Here is a 20857-nt window from a genome sequence, read left to right as displayed (position 1 = left end):
GAATATACTACAGACAATGTTATTTTATTCTTAAGTATAAACTTGTCGACAAGCAACAAAACAGTTTTATAAACCATCAAAATAAAATCACATAGCCATTATAATAGTCAACAAAAGTCAATGGTCAAGGTCGAAGTCAATGCCAAAGTCAAGTTCTCTATTTACATGACTTTAACAACAAATGGTCATAAACTATCTAATTAAATAAATAAGTAGTACATGAAATTAACACATAACCAAGCAATTAGGTACATGACCAAAAATAATAAATTAATAAATTAAATCAGGTTTTAATTCCTCTTAACCTTAATTAATTCACAAAATTCAAATTAAGTAGTTTAAGCCATCATTAAATAATAATTTTGTAAAATTAAATCCAAATTCATCAAAATCAATTTACACTATTACCTACTGATTGTAACATATTTTAGTGTTAAAATAATGTGAAAATAAATTAAAATCAATAAATTACAGCCAAATTACTATTAATAAAAAGTGTAGATTTTCCAGATTTTCATAATAATTTAAAATAAAATTATTCAAATCACGAAAATAAATTTTAACCAATCCTAATTTAATCTATGTTATAACACATCATAGAAGATTAAAATAACAATAATATATGCACGAAAATAATTAAAGCAAAATTTACTATATAAAACCGAATTAATCAATTTAAATTTTAATTAATTCTAAACAAGACTTCTATGTTTAATTAAGAAACTAAGTGAAGAAAAATCTAGTTACCTGGATAATGGAGGAAAGTAATAATCTTTAGAAGATTAAAGAAAACTCCAAGAAAATCTCCCAAATAATTTGCAAAATAAATTCCTTGAAGTAAGCTTGAATAATTCAAAATAAGTCTTCAAAAGTTACCCAAAAATATGATAATATTTTGACACTTGAAGAAAAATAAAGCAAGTATTCTTTTTTTTTTTTATTTTGAGAGAAAAGAATGAGAGAAAGAAAGTTTATGAGCTAGTTTATGAATGAATGAAAATTTCCATAACAATAGGCTAGTATTTATAGGAGGGGAAAAACCATCCCAAAAGACTCTTCATAATGGTTGAGAATTTATGAGCATTAGGAAGTTCAATCAACTTGAAAAAAAGAAAATGAAAAGATTTGAAGGATGTTCATGCATTCATTCCATTCTAGAATGTACCAATTAATTAAGCATAAATTAGAATCAATTAACCTAATTAAACACTAATTTTAAAAGCTTATCATGATAATAGTGTACTAAAAAAAAAATATATTTAGTCATCCTAATTTAAAACTTGTTACCACAAGTTGGTGCAAAAATAAATAACCTAGGACATATAATAGTAGTACATAAATTTAATGAAAATAATATATTAACACGACGACAACAACAACAACAACAATAATAATAATAATAATAATAATAATAATAATAATAATAATAATAATAATAATAATAATAATAATAATAATAACTTACGCTCCTTTTAAATCACATTATAAAGCATAAAAGAGATAGTTATAATAATCCACAAATAATATCATAATAAATTATTTTAAATTAAAAACTAGACTTAAAGAAAAGTAACTAGAAAGATGAATAAAATGGAAATTATGCCACAGAGAAAAATTCGGGGCATTACAATCCTACCCACTTATAAAAAGTTTCGTCCTCGAAACTTACAAAAAGAAAGATAACGAAACAAGGACGAAATAATTGTGTACCAACTGTAATGACCCGTCTTAATATAGGGTGTATTGGCGGAAACAATACACTAAGTTGGGTCACTAAAATTTTCAAAATAAATTTATAACTTCGAATAAAGTAAATCAAAAAGTCATTACATAATAATCCAGGGAGTAAAACACTCCCATAAACAAAAATAAATAAAACATCTAAACTTCAACTTAATGTTCTAGGTAACCCTACATCTCTCAGTCTTATTCCCCAGTCGCTCCGAGTGAATTCAATCATCACCTGCAACAACTAAACCGCAAATTACCACTTAGTGGCCAGTAACTAGACTGTCCTTAACACAAAGGTTCAAATTTAAACAAAGAACTAATGCGAGACTTAATTAAAATTCAAACCAATTAACAACGATCCAACCATACAAGCCAAACCAATAGAGTCAAATAATGTTGATCAATTCAATTAATACCAAAGTAGGGTAACCAAATCAATTAAAACCAAGGATAACTTTTCCAAAACAATTTAACAAAAATCAAGTTAACAATATTTTCAAGTCGTACTTGGAACAGACGCAGTGAACAAATTCGCGGCCCACTAAGCCTAGATAAAGTCAGGGCGAACCTCGGGTCAACCACAATGATATAACCCTGTCTAAGAATGGCCAATCTCTCTCGTTTTCCGAAGATCCAGCATAACGAGAATGACAACTAAATCTAAAACCAATCTACTATAGATGTGCTGTCCAATCGAAGGAACCACTATGGACTTACCCAACGATTTCCAAATAACAACAAAACCAATGTTCATAAGGAACCACTATGGATTTACCCTTAAGAACCCAAAGGCCACAATGACCATTTCCAAAATACCAAAACTCCAAAGGAGTAGTTCAAAACCAATCAAGATCAAAATCATACAGTTTAAGTTGTAATGTCTGAGTTTGGAATAAGGATAATTCGAACTTAATCAAGAATACACCTTACTACAACTCTTGGCAAGAATATACTACAGACAATGTTATTTTATTCTTAAGTATAAACTTGTCGACAAGCAACAAAACAGTTTTATAAACCATCAAAATAAAATCACATAGCCATTATAATAGTCAACAAAAGTCAATGGTCAAGGTCGAAGTCAATGCCAAAGTCAAGTTCTCTATTTAGATGACTTTAACAACAAATGGTCATAAACTATCTAATTAAATAAATAAGTAGTACATGAAATTAACACATAACCAAGCAATTAGGTACATGACCAAAAATAATAAATTAATAAATTAAATCAGGTTTTAATTCCTCTTAACCTTAATTAATTCACAAAATTCAAATTAAGTAGTTTAAGCCATCATTAAATAATAATTTTGTAAAATTGAATCCAAATTCATCAAAATCAATTTACACTATTACCTACTGATTGTAACATATTTTAGTGTTAAAATAATGTGAAAATAAATTAAAATCAATAAATTACAGCCAAATTACTATTAATAAAAAGTGTAGATTTTCCAGATTTTCATAATAATTTAAAATAAAATTATTCAAATCACGAAAATAAATTTTAACCAATCCTAATTTAATCTATGTTATAACACATCATAGAAGATTAAAATAACAATAATATATGCACGAAAATAATTAAAGCAAAATTTACTATATAAAACCGAATTAATCAATTTAAATTTTAATTAATTCTAAACAAGACTTCTATGTTTAATTAAGAAACTAAGTGAAGAAAAATCTAGTTACCTGGATAATGGAGGAAAGTAATAATCTTTAGAAGATTAAAGAAAACTCCAAGAAAATCTCCCAAATAATTTGCAAAATAAATTCCTTGAAGTAAGCTTGAATAATTCAAAATAAGTCTTCAAAAGTTACCCAAAAATATGATAATATTTTGACACTTGAAGAAAAATAAAGCAAGTATTCTTTTTTTTTTTATTTTGAGAGAAAAGAATGAGAGAAAGAAAGTTTATGAGCTAGTTTATGAATGAATGAAAATTTCCATAACAATAGGCTAGTATTTATAGGAGGGGAAAAACCATCCCAAAAGACTCTTCATAATGGTTGAGAATTTATGAGCATTAGGAAGTTCAATCAACTTGAAGAAAAGAAAATGAAAAGATTTGAAGGATGTTCATGCATTCATTCCATTCTAGAATGTACCAATTAATTAAGCATAAATTAGAATCAATTAACCTAATTAAACACTAATTTTAAAAGCTTATCATGATAATAGTGTACTAAAAAAAAAATATATTTAGTCATCCTAATTTAAAACTTGTTACCACAAGTTGGTCCAAAAATAAATAACCTAGGACATATAATAGTAGTACATAAATTTAATGAAAATAATATATTAACACGACGACAACAACAACAACAACAATAATAATAATAATAATAATAATAATAATAATAATAATAATAATAATAATAATAATAATAATAACTTACGCTCCTTTTAAATCACATTATAAAGCATAAAAGAGATAGTTATAATAATCCACAAATAATATCATAATAAATTATTTTAAATTAAAAACTAGACTTAAAGAAAAGTAACTAGAAAGATGAATAAAATGGAAATTATGCCACAGAGAAAAATTCGGGGCATTACACGTAAAATCTTTGTCTCCTTTTATTATTTTTCTTTTCGTTTTTAAGTTTAAGTTTTGTTCTTTACTTGATACAATTCCGCAAAAATTAGAGGCAAAAATCTTAAACCTACTACACAACAATTCACCCCCCCTCTTGTTGCATTCGATCATCTATTAGCATTCCTACAATTATTATTATTATTATTATTATTATTATTATTATTATTAAAGTGTGTTGAGTTGAATGTTAAATGTTGATTACTTTGGGATATATCATATATGTTGAGGATGAAGTAAATGAATGAATTGTTGAAGTTGTTAAACACTTGGGATATATGTTGATGTTGAATTGAATGAATTAATTGTTGATCTTGTTAAATACTTAGGATATATGTTGATGTTGGTTGTTTGGGATATATGTTTATGAATGAATAAGGAAGTTGATTACTTGGGATATATACTTGTCTAATGGATGAATATATAATTGAATTGAAATGAAATGAAATGAATGGATGTTGATGTTGTGAACAAATTTCATTAACGAATATAGGATGGATCCTGGTCCTATATGTCCTTTAGTGTTAGTATCGCATCATACCCATCGTTCACATTTTATTTAGATTGGAAAGTTAGACTCCGATACATTGCTTCGCACAAGACACCACCCGAGTATATGAACTAGAGTGGCCACTCCCTCTGAGCTATATTCCCTCTAACGTGCCATTACATGTCTTGTTGAGTCATTTCTTTTTAAGTTTTATATTATTAATGTAATATATAATGTTGACCTACATTTTTAATTGAAATTGTTTTTTGTAGACGCGACATGTGCTGCACATTTGTGGCATGTATGTTTGAGGAAACTTATTGGGTGCTTGAACGAGAAGTTTGAGGAAAATTGGTATATAGATTTTATTTTATTGCAGGAATGAATTTATAAAGCTTTGTAAAGAAAAAAACAAAAAAAGGAAACAGGAAACAGACAAAAACACTGACCTTGGTAGCGTTTTCCAAGTCAAGCTTAAGTTAATAATTTGCCAAAATCAACATAGACCTAAAACGCTACATCCAACAGCATTTTCTCTTTAAATAAAAACGCTGTCTTAATAAGCGTTTTCCTTTAAACTTTGAAATTTAAGTCAATAGCCCAATAAGGCCTAAAAACGCTGGTGCAAACAACATTTTTCTTCCGACACTTAATTTTAAAAATAAGTTTCTTCTTAGCTTAGTTTTTATTTTTCATTTTGAAAATAACTTATGCAATGTTTGGGAATTATTATTTCATTTGGAAATTTGGAATTGGCTCAAATTTATTGTTTGGCAAATCAAAATTTTTCTAATTTGAATTTAGATCTAATTCTACTATTGTTTTTAACGTAGTTAAAAGTTGAGAATTTGACAATGACTATCCTAATTTTATCATTCTCAAAATTTTCATTTATGATTTAATAATAAAAATTCATAATTTGAAATAAAATACTTATTCTCAAATATTACATTATTTATTTGACAAATTACTTAGTTCACCCGGTATTCACTCCTAAGTCCTAATTTCCATATTCAAATCTGGTGGCCATCCACCAAAATTTAATCCTATCAAAAGTACACTTACATAATCTATATATTTGGCAATGTCATGTTAATGTACTAAATTTTTTACTTTCTTTTCCAATCCAACTGTTTTGTTTTCCTACTACTTTCCCTAATCATCGAGCAATTCCCTTTTTTTATTCTTTTAGAAACCCAATTCATCGATAAATCAAAAATTTTGTGACAATGTTCGATCCTGAGTTTTTCCGTATTGCGCAAGAGCAGATGAATCGCATGTCCCCCGCTGAATTGGCTAAGATCCAACAACATGTTTGTTGATTTCCTTATGCATTCGTTAATTAATTTTATATTAATAATCACGAATTATGATGTGATTTTTTTAATTAGTCGTTGTTTATTCAATTAAGTGTATTTTTTAGTTTTGTTTGAAGATTTGATTGATCTTGGAAAAGACTGAATAGTAATGTGAATAATAGGATTAGACTTTTTATTTCAATATAGAGATGATGATTATTCTCTTAAATATGGCCTTTTTTTCGATGTGATTTTTCTTAATCAATAGCTGCTCAATAGACGACGTAAAATTTTTTTGTTTTGTTTGAAGATTTGATAAATTTTGAAAAGAATGAATAGTGATTTCAAAATTAGGGTTAGGTCTTTCATTTAAATATGAGTGATGAATTTTCCTTAATTATTGACTTTTTTCCGATGTGGTTTTTTTAATTAATAGTTATTTATTAAATAAAGTTGAATTTTTAGTTTTGGTTAAGAGTTGATTGGTTGTAAATGAATAGTAATGTGGTATTTATGGTTAGGTGTTTTCTTCAAATATAATTGATGATCATGGGAAGGTTAAAAAAGTAGTTTAATTGGAGTGAGTAGTGTTTGAAAAATGAAATTCTTGAAGTTTTTGATCTAAAATGCGGATATTAGTTTTGTGTGATGATTAAAGTGGTATTGGTAATGATGGTGTTATAGATGATGTCGAATCCGGATTTGCTTCGAATGGCTTCGGATGGGATGAAGAACTTGAGGCCAGAGGATTTAAGGATGGCGGCCGAGCAAATGAAGCATGTTCCTCCTGAAGAAATGGCTCAAATTGGTGAGAAGATGGCCAATGCGTCCCCAGAAGAAATTGCGTCGATGCGTGCCCGTGCTGATGCTCAAATGGCTTATGAGTTGAATGCAGCTGAAATGCTTAAGAAACAGGTAATGCTGTGCATGGAAAAAGATGTAATGCATGAAATCTTGTAGGAGTAGCTTATTTGAATAGTCAAGAACTCAAGGATATCATAATATTTTTGTGTTTTTATTGATCGAGTCAAATTTGCTGATGCTCAAATGGCTTCTGTGTTGAATGGGCTGAAATGCTTAAGAAACAGGTAATGCTGTGTATGAAATAGATGTAATGCATGAAATCTCGTAGAATTAGCTGGTTTGAACTAGTCAACTACTCAAGTTTGAGCCATCATAATATTGTTGTGTTTTTATTGATCGAGTAAAATTTGCATAAACCTGTTGTGGGTTGTTAATGTTACATTTAATTAGCTGAAATTTTTTTTAATTCACATTGTATGTCGAAATAACAAAAATGACTCGTTGGACATGATATTGTTGAGCTAGTCAACAGTTGGACTTGTTTATCATGTGGTTGCATGATATTGTTGAGCTAGTTAACAGTTGGACTTGTTTATCATGTGGTTGATGTAATGGTGAATTCAATGTTGAAGTTTGCTGTTTTTTATGTGCAGTTCATATACCTGACAATTGTTTAAGTTACATCCTAGTCACAAATATGAATGACCGTTCCTTCCATAGGATAATAAGTGTGAAACTTTCTGAGTTTTATATAAGCCAACTACATGTATTTATTAAGTGAAAGAGTGAATTATTCAAGACTTGTGCTGATAACCTTTTTAGAAATTTTCTAGGGAAATGAACTTCATAGTAAGGGTAAGTATCAAGAAGCTGCACAGAAGTACTTGCGGGTGAGTATTACGTTTAGTTTCTTTACTGTAGATTGTTGAAATGGATTTTTTCTGGTGATCCTCATTAGTTAGTAACTTTATCTACAGGCAAAGAATAATTTAAGAGGGGTTCCAGTTGCTAGAGGCAGAGCATTGCAGTTGGCTTGCTCACTTAATCTGATGTCATGTTACTTAAAAACCAGACAGTTCCATGACTGCATCAATGAAGGCAGTGAGGTAGTTATTCATCATTCTTGTACATCGCCTTGTAAGGACATATATTATTAATGGTTCAGGTATTTACCCTTGAAATAAAAGCTTTTAAGAGGTTCAACAATGAAAAACAAGATGAAAAACAAATGCAAAATGAACACAAGTGTTTATTGAGGTATCTTGAATACCTACCCCTCGAATGTAGTTTTATTATAATTGATTCAACAATACAAATATAATAAACCTCCCTTATCTTGAGAACAAACTCTCAAGATCACAATACTAGAACAAATTAAGAACACTCTCAACTTTCCAACCATTGAACTAGCCCTCTCACAAGTTTGTGTGTTTGTGGTGATTTATTCTATGCATGATGTATCCTTTATAGAGGAAGAATACATCATTCTAGAACCACATCATTACTCACCATTAATCCACACAATAAACATCATCATTAACCATCACAATAAGTATGACAATAACCAACAATAAACATAGCAATTAAACAAGGAATACTATGCTCTATCAATGCCATTTCGTAGCTCAAACATCCCAAAAAGAATCCTAGGCAAAGTGCTCGAATGAGCACCCCATGTGCTTGAACGAGCACTCAGTTCAGAATCCACTGTTTGATGCAGCTCAATGTGCTCGAACGAGCACTTTAGTGCCTTGAACGAGTACACCTTTCCAGCCCACTTCTGACTTTGTGAAATAACGAGCATACCATGCCTTGCCTCGTTCAAGGCATAGTTTCACCCTTTAGTGAAGCCTCATTTGCCTCACATTAAGTACCTCATCAATCGTTCCAAACCTTAATTCACTCACATACGACACATCTTCATCATTCCTCTCCAAAGTACAAGCTAAGAATGTACGATTAAGTGGCTAAATTCATCATCAATATTATGTGTTTTGGCACTTGCATTAACAACCCTAGATGCTGCGCTAATGCATTCTTTGAATGAATAACAATTGTTATGTGTCCCCTCCCCCCCTCTCCAATATTTTCTTTTTTTCATTTGGATTATTACTCTTGACAATTGTTTGCTTGATTACTTTGTATAACATATGTTTCAGGTTTTGTCCTATGATGAAAGGAATGTCAAAGCTTTATACCGTAGGGGTCAAGCATACAAAGAACTAAGTCAACTAGAGGTCATATTGTTTGTATTTCTTTTTTTTGGGTGGGGGGAGGGGTAATTTTTTTAATGTTAACGAGAATCGCTCTGTAAGGGGGTTCAATTTATATTTAAGTATTTGATGATATTTATTTGGTTACGTGTTTTTTAACTTTGTTTCAGAATGCTGTATTGGATCTAAGAAAGGCACATGAAGTTTCCCCTGATGATGAGACAATTGCTGAAGTCTTAAGGTATTCTCTTCACGTATATCCGTACATATATACATGCAACCATACATACACACACATATATGTATATGCTATTATTTTAGATTCTTGGTATGTGTTTATTGACTCAAGAAACATCACATCTGAAATGCGGTTTTCCCCATCATTTGTTAGGGAGGCCAAAAAGGGCCTAGGAAATGAAGGTATTTCACAATCTTCAACAGGTACATTTTGCGACTAGTATGTGTGAAATAACTTGGTGCTTTTGCTGTTAGGACTTCTTGAAGTAAATTGTGTATATTGATTGGTCTTGTAGGGTTGGTCATTGAAGAAATTACTGACGAGGTTGAGGCTGTGTCAACTGAAAGAGATAAGAGAACATCTCAAGATTGTTCAGTGTCAGAGCTCGAGGAAAACAAGTCTTTAAATATCAATAGACCCACTACAGAACCAGAGTTTTTGCGTGCATTAAAAGAGGATCCTGATACAATCAGGCAAGTTTTATATTTTCCTTATTTATGTGGTGCAGGATGCGAAGGAGTTTGATTGTTTATTGAACTTGCCAAACTTTTAACATCTTTTTTGTCCTTCCCCTATCCCTAGGTTGTTGGTATCAGAGGCCCAATCTACCATGATCTCTTAAAATTTTTGAACGAGTTAGAGATAACTAACTATGCTTGTTGGTGTGAGGAAGTGGGGAGGGGGATTGAGATGTTGATTTAATTAGCCAATTTTTACATGTTTTTTCTCTTTCCCGCATTCCTTGGTTGTGGGTATCAAAGGCACAATCTACCGGTATGCCCTTTTTTTTTTTTTTTTTTTTTTTCTTTCTTCTGAGCGATTCTACAGATAACTATGCTCAACTGGTTTAGACCTGTCAATCTACTAGTAATATTTATCCTTCATTGCAAAAATTTTTCTGTTCATTTGGGTTGAAGTAGTGTTATCCTGTGTTGAAGTTTGAAGACTAGTTGAATTTGTTTTGTAACATTTCATAAAGTGCTCTTGTTTGTGGAGAAGGTTTAGTAAAACTTACCACCAAGTCTTATCTCTTGCTCCAGTCTGCCTGAAATGCTGTCTTTCTATCTACTGTATGATATTATCAATTGATTAAGTTGTTTCTCTTATTTTATTGCAGATCATTCCAGAATTTTATTTCCCATGCGGATCCTGAATTCCTGGCCAGAATGAATCCTGGAAAAGCTGAAGAGATCCCTACTGACATGCTGAAGACTGCGTCAAATATGATCGGTAGAATGTCACCTGAGGAGCTCCAAAACATGATGAAAATGGCCTCCACATTTCAGGGTGAAAAGGGTTCCAATTTTATTGATAAATTTGGACCTGGCCCTGTTCCTCTGAATTTGTCACCTGAAATGCTAAAAACAGCAGGTGATATGATGGGTAAGATGTCACCTGAGGAACTTCGAAGGATGTTTGAAATGGCTTCTTCCTTGAAGCAGAACTCAATTCCTAGCTCATCTTCAGATTCAGGTCCAGGTTCATCAAGTGGTAGATTGAGTTCAGAGTCCGAGACAAAGTTCACTGAAACTAGGGATCTACCTGTTCATAGAAATAATGTTTTCAGTGAGTGTAGCAGCTTATCTGGTTCATATTCCGATCTTGGAAGTACTTTTCAAGCAAGCTATCCCACATCAATGGGTGATATGCAAGAACAGATGAGAAATCAGATGAAGGATCCCGCAATGCGACAAGTGAGTTTAATTCAGATTCTCCTTCATGCATTGTATTGTTTCAATTTTGAAATACAAGTCTGTTATTATATTCTAGATATGGTCAATGATGTTGATGCACTCAATCATGTTTTGTTTAATTTTGTATCTACCAGATGTTCTCGTCAATGTTGAAAAACATGAACCCCGACATCATGGCTAGTATGAGTGAGCAGTTTGGACTCAAATTTTCAAAAGAAGATGCTGCAAAAGCTCAAGAAGTCATGGCTTCATTGTCACCCGAAGATTTAGATAGAATGGTATTTTTTATTTCTTTCACTCTGTTTTTTACGAGTCACCCTTTCAAAGAGCTCTTCTCACTTTAAACTTCTACCAAGATATGAAACATTTTAAATTGAAACTCATACAAATTTATTTCACGACTGAAGGAGCCTAATTGATCATTGGGAAGCATATGGCAGTAGTACTTCTTTCACCCATTTATATTCTAAAAGGTTTTCTACGGTAGCAAATGGAGCCACAATACGACTTTCATTGCTTTAAAGATAATAATCACCAGTATGTAATTTATTTCTACGTTCTGCCTATACTGCTATTCAGAGGAATCATATTCTTTATCTTGGATGGGGGAAATCTCTTTTAATGAACAATATGTTCAGATTCTGTTAGGATCTCTATAGTTCTTTTATGAAACTCTTCATAATTGTTGCTCAAATTGTTGCATTTGCGTTCTGTTGATATATCTTAAATTCTTTACGTGCAGATGCGTTGGGCTGATAAATTGCAACGAGGAGTAGAAGGAGCAAAAAAGACAAAGAATTGGCTACTTGGAAGACCAGGAATGATTCTAGCAATATGCATGCTCATTCTTGCTGTCATCCTTCACTGGTTTGGCTTCATTGGTAGGTGAAAACATCGTGACAGAAAACTTTGGATATAGCCATTTGTTACCATCACCAGTGCCCACCAGAAAAGAGCGTACTTGAATCCCGGTGTTCATTGAACCTTCAAGGGTTATGTAAAGTTGTATCGTAAAATTGTAGCAAATGTAAGGAATTCTTTATCTGCTGTGCACCTCGGCAACTTTCCTTTGAAGAAAAAGGAACAGGGTCTAAAAATTTGACGGAGCTAAAAAATTCAGGACACCTAATTTATTCAGCCGTTGTATCTTACTCCATTGTTGTGATTTCGAATGGCTTTTGATTTTTGAAAAAATTGTCAAGAATAATCTCATTTATTGCTCATCTGCCGTGAATAATCCTTAATTATTTTTTAAATAATCCAACCTTTGTATATTATTTGCTGACAGCATCCCTTTTTATATTTAACCGCCTACGGTAGGTACCTATTAGTAGTTACACTTCTTTTTCGCCCTTACGCTTTTTCGTTGGTCTTATCTTACTCCTTTTTGGTGGTAGATACCTATAATAGCCGATTAAAATGTGAAAAGTGGTGTTGTCAATAAATAAGATACAAAGGTTGGATTATGTAATATACTAATATTTGGAAACCTCTTAACTTGAATCTAATTCATTTAGTTCATAGGGTCAAAATCACAATCCTAATGAGATAAAGTCGATTTGATTTCAACCCATTAGAGTTTCTTTTTCTATCAAGAGTCATTGATATTTATTACATCTTATGTTTTTGTTTTAGTTTTAAAATTTATGTTTACAAGTTGCTTAATACATTAAATAAATTAAATTTGGGTTATATTGTTTGACCTGATTTGAAATTAACTCTTTAATAAATGGGTTAAATTTGTTTGTTTTAGGTTGAATTTACATATTGCTGAGAGAGACGATTTCTTTGAAAATTATTATCGTCTAGGACGCTCTCCAAGTAAATTAAATCTAACTTTTTGCAAATAAAAAAACATTAAAAAAATAAAAGAAAAATGTGCATTTGTATTTATGATGCTGGTTAAAATATTTAAACCCTTAATTTCCTTTCATTAATCTATTCAAATTGACGCAATTTTCTTCTCCCATTCCTGCTTTATTCATTCTTTGTTTATTCTCCAATATAAATTTACAGATAATATTTATATGTTCATTTTAAAGTATTTTTAGCGTTCTGTTACAGTGGCTAACATAGGTGTTTATAAAGTGTGGGTTTATATATGGATTAAAGTAGGTTTTTATAGGTGTTAAAGTTGGTGTTTATGGTACATTTAATAAGAGTTTTTAACGTATAAAGGATGTGTTATAATATAAAAAAGTAAAAGTTTATGGTATATAAAGTAGGTGTTTATGATAGGTAAAGTAGATGTTTTATGATATTTATAGTGGATGTTTATAGTGTGGCACGTTGTGGTTTATGATATGTGAAGTGTATGTTTTAAGATTGGTGAAGTAGGTTTTTATGGTATGTGTAGTAGGTATTTTAAATATGTGAAGTAGGTGTTTACTAAATATGAAGTAGGTGTTTAGGTTATGTATGTAATTTAAGGGGTTTTAATATGTGAATTGGTGTTTATAATATATGAAGTATGAGCTTTTAGTATGTAGAGATGATGTTTTTGGTATTTGAAGTGGGTTTTTAGGATATGTGAAGTAAGAGTTATTGATATGTTAAGTATGTGTTCTAAATTTGAAGTAGGTAGTTATGATACGTGAAGTAAAGTGTTTTTGATATGTGAAGTAGATGTTATGAATACTAAGACCCAAAAAAGAATCAATCAAACTATCAAGAACAACATAGTAAAAGTAATATAGAAGCAATCAAAACACACACAAAGATTTACGTGATTTAGCCGTAATGGGGCTACGTCCACGATCTAGCCTAAATATATTTATAATGTTTCCAGAAACTTCAAAGGAGCTACAATGGAGGTATGACTACTAATTGAGAAATGAGAGAGATTTAGAGAGAGAGAGAGAGAAATACTAAGTAATATTGAGAGAGAAAGAGAGTTAGTAAATAAGATGGCCTAAACTATGTGATTAGGCCTATTTATAGTACATAGGACTTAATCACTTACATGCAAGAACCTAGGAATAGAAAAAGGCAAGTGTAAACTGATATATCATGATCTAGAATCTAAAGCCGAGTCGTTTTTTCCTTGGCCAGAGGAAAAGCCAAGTTGGCTTTTAAATCTGCCTCCAAAATCCATTTTGACTTTTAATGCCTTTTCTCCTTATTTCAATTTTACCCCATTTTTAACCTTTTTTCTTTACTTAGGCATTTTCAACATGGATTAAGGACCTAATTTACACCCAATCATAACACCATTAATTCAAGTTTGCCATTTTTTCGTAAATTTATTTTGAATTTAATTCAATTATATATGTCATTTTAAGTCTAATATTTTCATTACTCTTCTATGTAGCATTGACTATATGTAGGTCATCATGGTTGGCGGCGTTTCACTAATAATGACTTATTATGATTCATCTCTTTATCCTTTTTAAGATTGGTAGTGATAGCGACATATTGTAAAGGAAAATATCACAATTAATAATAATAATAATAATAATAATAATAATAATAATATACCACTAAGTGTGAGGAGCAAGGCTACAAATTCATCCCCTTTGTTTTCTCCACCTTCGGGGAGTTAGGCGAAGACGCGCTCGCTCTGTTATCAAGAATTGCATTATTTTCGTCGAGTAACTCAAGTAACACCATGTCCAGGGCATACATCTATTATAGACTTGCTTTTTGTATTCAAAAGGGCGTGGGTGCTCAGCTTGTTACTCGGCTCCCTATCAACTTCTTGTAAAAAGTTTCTTTCTATGATATTAAATGATGTATCATAGTAAAAAAAATAATAATAATCTCAAATCAACGTTGTAATTGTACTACTTCTGGTTTGGTAAATTTAATATAATCGATATTTTGTTGCTTTATTCATGAAAAGGGGAAAATAGTGATACCAAGAAGAAAATACGAAAGAAGAACATTATGAAATTAACTAGACATCCAAAAGAGTGCATCCATAATGTACCTCAGAGGTTACATTGTGGTTGAATAAAAAAAAATGAAGTGAAAGGAAGTAGATGAATTTAGAAGGATGATGGATAAAAGACAGAAAGAGATTTAGAGGGGACGAGTTTAGGAAAAAATATAAATAAATTTTATTAAGAATACAATTTATAATCTATCTATAACTTACTAAAACAAAACACTGCTGAGATCATTACTTTTTAAAATTGTTTACGTGTCACAACCTCAACAAAAATTTTCCCTCCAATACTTAATGATGATGTCATTGTTATTATAATTACTATTTATTTTTTTTGACTCTATTAATTTCTAAGTATGACTATAATATTACCAATATATTTCTTTATTTTCAATTATTTATAAGAACTTTTTAAATTTATTTATTAAATGAGTATTATTTAGTATATTGGATATTTTGAATGGTTAAAATATAATATGTTTTTATTATGATTGTTTTGTTATTTATACAATAGGTTTACTTAAATGCAATGCTCAATTCTAATATGATTTAGGTTGTGACTTTTTTTTGTAAGTCACTTATATTTTTTATGATAAATATTATTCTTTTCTTTTAAACTTTTATAAAATAAGTTTACATATTTTTATGTTAAATTTGATATTGAAATATGTTATCAATAGTTGTAATACTTTATATCAATTAATGTAATATTTATTTTTGTTAGCATAAATTGATGTTATTTTATATTATAAAAAATTCATAATTTTGTTTTGTAACTCCAGGTAAATAAAATTATATTAAATATATAATTGAATTTTTTGTCTTTATTGTGATTTATTTGTTATGAACTAAATTTCCACAGTCATCTGCGCATAAAATGCAAAATATGATACAAAAACAACAATTCAGATTGAAATGATAAAATATAACTATAATGTAAAATTTATTTCTTAAAATTTTAATTTCTTAATTTATACAAATATGACAGAAAATTTAATAAAATCGTGCATCGCCCGGACACTATCAAGTATTTCTTAGAGTGGAAACACTTAAAGGTAAAACACTAAAATTTTTTCCCTTTTCTTCTATTCTAAACAAACAAGAAGCAATCTTGATTCTTACCCTTCCCCTTCCTTTCCATTCCTTTCCCTTTCCTTCCTTTCTTATCTTTTCTAATTGGTTATGCAAACATAGTGTCAGAGTTAGAGGGTTCATTGGGGATATGGTGTTTTCGGTCGATTTGAAATAAAGTGTTTTGGGTCAGTTTAAAATTGGATTTTGAGTCCATGTGATTCTTAGAAAATTATTAATTAACTTTTCAAATCAAGTTTAAAGTGAGTTTCAATTACAAGATCAGATAAATGTTGAATTGTAAAATTTATTTAATACTCCCTCCTATTCAGCTGAACTGTCCCATTTGACTTTTCACACTTGCCGAGGCAACATTTTAACTCTTAATATCTCAAATTATGCTTAATTAAAAATTATAAAAAGTTGATATTAATAATCCTTGTATTGAGACAAATCAAACAAGATCCCATATGACTATGTTTTAACTTATAGATTAAGAGTAAAATACAAATTAAGAGTGATAAGTGAATAGTGCCAAAAAAAAATGGGACAATTCAGCTGAATAGGAGGTAGTATATTTTAAACACATGTGCTCGCAGTATTTGGGTTTTAGGAGAAAATGCTAACGTGAGCATTGATTGTAGAGCTGTTAATGTGCGGGTTTGACCGGGTAACGGGCCAGATAATCACTTCAAAATCTATCCGCGAGCTCAAATATTCAAAAGCCCGTCTGCATTACGGACCTATTTTTTTTTTTGCTACCCGCCCATTTCATCAACGGGCGGGACTCCGGGTAAGCAGACATTTCTTATATAAAATTAAAAATACAATATAAATTATATAGTTTAGTCTTAATAATAATTAAAATTATACAATACATTGTCCAAACTACTCCAAACACATAAAAAGTCTCAAAATAGTCAAATTACATAAATATAAACATTATGTTGGATGATCCAACCAAAGCAATGCGATCATCAATTATCATCATCTTACTACTAAGTAATGTAGACAATATATGAGTAGATTAGAGTACTAATAGGAGTATTAAACTAAGCTGGGTAATTACTATTTAATGGGTAATGTAGACGGTGGATGAGTAGACGATAGAAACTTAAAAAATAATAGAATTTTTATTGAATAATTAATATATTAAACTAAGCATGCGGGCGGGTATACCCTCGGGTATCCGCCCATTTATCTTGGCGGGTGGCAATTATCCGTTCAAAATTTAATTTTTTTTTGAAAAACATTATCCAAGATCGCGTCTTTTCTTTTGAAGAGATGGCTTGCAAAGGTGAAACAAGAGAAAAGGTGCAAAGAAAAGTGGTTAGTGTGGTGATGGTGACACAAGGCTGCACGTGGTGGAGGATCTTGGTGGCTGTGCAGACAGTTGATGCTGTAGGTGGCGGTAAACGCAGAAGCTACTGCTACTTGGGCGAGTGTTGTGGCTCTTGTAGTCGGATGCTGATTCATTGGGGGGGGGGGGGGGGGGGGGGAGGGGTGGAGAGTGTGCTGTCGTTATTGGTGGAGCAAGAGGGCGCAGTTGGTGTTGGTGGAGGCGCTGAATCGTGAAAAAGAGGAGGGAAGAGAGTGGAGCCCGTGACTTTTTTTGTGAGTGAGGGCAATGAGAGCTCTCACTTGAAACCCTAACTCATCTTATATTAGGGTGAATCTTTTGGCAAGACTCAACTAAGAAAACCTAATTTGTTGTGTCCACAATTTTAAATAAATAAATAATTTATGTAAATTAATAATTTTAATTCGAACCTCTTTGTTTCTGTAATCCCAACTTTATTTTTAATATAAACATGTTGACATATAAATTTGTATATGAAAGTAATCTACTAAACTTAACTTAAAATAATTTAATATAATTATAAAATCTCTAATAGTTATTATAATATCAAATAACTACGTCATTAAAATCTTGGGATGTTACACATACAAAGCATTGTATCAGTTAAAATGTTGAGTATAAACATACTAGTGTCCATCAAACTAGTTATTAAAAAATTTTTATTCGAGTAAATTCATATTGAAAGATACCTTATAATTTGATAAATCATTTATCATTCGAACTCAATTTAATGGTTTTATAGTAATTTCAAGTTTTCATTTTTCATCATAAACGATAGGATCTAAATGGATCCGAATCAATTTCAAACTCATATAATAAGTTTTCATGGTACTCTGTGAGTCATCCGTTGACTCGGTTGGTAGTTGATCTACCGTCCGCGACATGACCAACATGTATTACACCATGGAGTTGTGTATAATACGTGCTCAGCATTCGTGGACTGTTTAATCATGCATACAATATTTGTTATGGCATATGTACCCGCCATTTGGACTAAAACATATCTATAAATAATATATTTCTTGGAATTTCAATAGCATTTAAAGGGTCATAAATATTAGATTCTTTTTCTGTATGATAGAAATATTTTATTTTTAACATAGCAAAACATAGTTTATCTGCAACATAGAAAAATCAAAACATAATCTTTCCCACATGGGTAAAACATACTTTAGTATAATCATATCATCAAACATAGACCTTTGTATTATATTGGGGTATCACAAATGTATTGAAATGCGTCTTTTCAACACGTACTTAAAATACAATACAATTTTTTAAGGAAACCACTAAAAGGTTTCATTTCAATCCTTCTTATGTAAAGTAAGTATTACTTAATGCCATGTTTGGAAACGATGATTTCATTTGAAAATTTAAAATTGGCTCAAATATATTGTTTGGCAAATCAAAAATTTTCAAATTTAGATTTTGATCAAATTCCACCATCGTTTTTAAAGTAATTAAAGTTGAGAATTTGAGAATGACTACCCAAACCTTGTCATTTTCAAATTCTTAATTTATGATTTCATAATTGTAATCAATAATTTAAAATGAAATATTTGTTCCCAAACACTACATAAAAGAGTTTTGAAATTCATTCAAAACAAAGAGAATATAGTTCATGAAGTTTATAAAATCATTATAACAAAAGATTTCATAAATCACTATTTTGTCAAATACATTGCTATTTTGTCGGTAATAAAATCAGTAATGATTTGCAAAAATCCAACAAGCCTCAAATTATTTAAGTCATAATGAGTTTAATGAATTTATAATGAATTTAATATTGTCCCAAATTATAATTGGTTATACCAATTGATAATGATTTATGATTATTTTTGGGTATTTATCGTTATTTAAATGATGTAATAAATCCGTAAAATTTTAAACCATCTAAGTTAAATTCATTTTAAACTATAAATAAGTATATTATTGATAAATTTATTATATGGTGATATAGATCTTTATTTACTAAAATTAAATTACCGATATTACACCTTTTAATAAATAAACAAATTCTATTAATTTGACAAATGAGTAAGTAATTAATAATTAGTTTCATCAAATAATACTAGAGTTCTATAAGTCATATAACATGTTTATTAAGTCATTTAAAATTACAAAAGTCATGTATGATATTTTATTATTTTATATAGGCATTTTATCGATAAACTAAATAAAATTGGTTTAAAATTATTTAAGTTTGAATACAATAATATAAAAATTCTTTGATACTCCAGAAACTAGTTTAAGTGATATATTTTTTAAATAACTATTAAAAATCTTGTGTGGTATATTTAATAATTAAAGTCGTTATTTTACCAATAAACCAAATAGAATTTACTTAATTCTATAAATGGTCACGAAAATCCTTATAAATTTTATAACATGTATCCTACTTATATTTAAGCATCTCATAAAAATTTTAAATTCAAAATAAGTCATTTAGTATTTATAATATATTTTATTGTTTTCTAGCTTATCAATTATTAATAACCAAGTAAAACTTATTACGGACTTTAAATGTCCAAGACATGTTTCCAAAATTTACCAAAATTCTTTATTGTCCTTATGAGTATTTAATAAAGGTTAAATAGTGCGAACGACTTTATTATGATTACCATGTTTTCTTAAGTTACCGATAAACAATTAAACAATTACATAAAAATCATGAAAATTTCAAATTAATTATATTTTAGCCAAATATTATTGCAGACATTATAATATGAATTTCCTAATTAATTTTGAACATCAAAAATTTATCTAATCTCATACTTCATAATCTAACTATTTAACCCCGAAAAATTTATTAAAACATGACGAATAGATTTCAAGAAATATATCCAAGAGATTTTTTTAGCATATAGCAATTGGAAAATACTTATAAAATGCACTTTAAATGTTTTCCAAAGTCTATATAATCATTTCCATCACAAGTATTTTTTTTAAAGTATTGTTATACATGCCTATAAACATACAACAATTTATGAAATCAACATAATGATGCTCACAATAATAATTGATATAACAAATCATTTTATACTCAAAATTATCATTTTTATATCATTCTTACATATTTAAGAACTTCTTTTTGTAATTTCTATTTTTAAAAACAAGTTTATACATAAATATTCCCTACTTGTTCGTAAATTCTTTAAAATTACCCCATGTAACATAACTCCAAGCCTCTATAAATTTCCATAAGCTTTCACGTAAGATTCTAAGCGTTATTAGAAGTGATTTCAACTTCAGGTTCTTGCACTTAAAATTTCAACTCCAACCCTTCAATTAACATATTGCATTTATCCAAAAATCAAGAATAATTTTGGATTTCTAATATTGTAACACCCTCAGAATAGGTCGGACTTTTGAAAACACCTTTAATGAAAACATGAGCCAAAACCTACTCATGGGAGTGTTACCGCCACATTATTTCTAATAAAATAAATATAAGGCTTAACGACTAAGAAAT

The 20857-nt window shown here is 29.8% G+C and overlaps 1 protein-coding gene across 3 annotated transcripts; it reads left to right on the top strand.

Moving 5' to 3' along the window:
* The first annotated feature begins 5826 nt into the window (after positions 1–5826).
* On the top strand, positions 5827–12278 carry LOC130813184 (outer envelope protein 61-like). Of its 3 annotated transcripts, XR_009042178.1 has the most exons (12): positions 5827–6134; positions 6804–7034; positions 7757–7813; positions 7901–8029; positions 9083–9160; positions 9307–9377; positions 9528–9577; positions 9670–9847; positions 10492–11068; positions 11203–11346; positions 11476–11605; positions 11811–11939. XR_009042178.1 is itself a non-coding variant. In XM_057678944.1 (11 exons), exons 1-11 carry the CDS (start codon positions 6051–6053, stop codon positions 11955–11957), a joined length of 1746 nt encoding a protein of 581 aa, XP_057534927.1. In that variant the 5' UTR covers positions 5827–6050; the 3' UTR covers positions 11958–12278. The 3 variants fall into 3 exon arrangements, 2 of the variants coding, with proteins under 2 accessions (XP_057534927.1, XP_057534928.1); XM_057678944.1 differs by lacking the exon at positions 11476–11605 and having other exon boundaries at positions 11811–12278; XM_057678945.1 differs by lacking the exons at positions 5827–6134; positions 6804–7034; positions 11476–11605 and adding an exon at positions 7041–7207 and having other exon boundaries at positions 11811–12278.
* The last annotated feature ends 8579 nt before the right edge of the window (positions 12279–20857 follow it).

This window comes from Amaranthus tricolor, chromosome 5 (genome assembly GCF_026212465.1).
Source record: "Amaranthus tricolor cultivar Red isolate AtriRed21 chromosome 5, ASM2621246v1, whole genome shotgun sequence".
Taxonomy (NCBI): Eukaryota; Viridiplantae; Streptophyta; class Magnoliopsida; order Caryophyllales; family Amaranthaceae; genus Amaranthus; species Amaranthus tricolor.
Note: the sequence above shows the minus strand (reverse complement) of the source record. Positions and strands in the feature narration are given on the sequence as shown.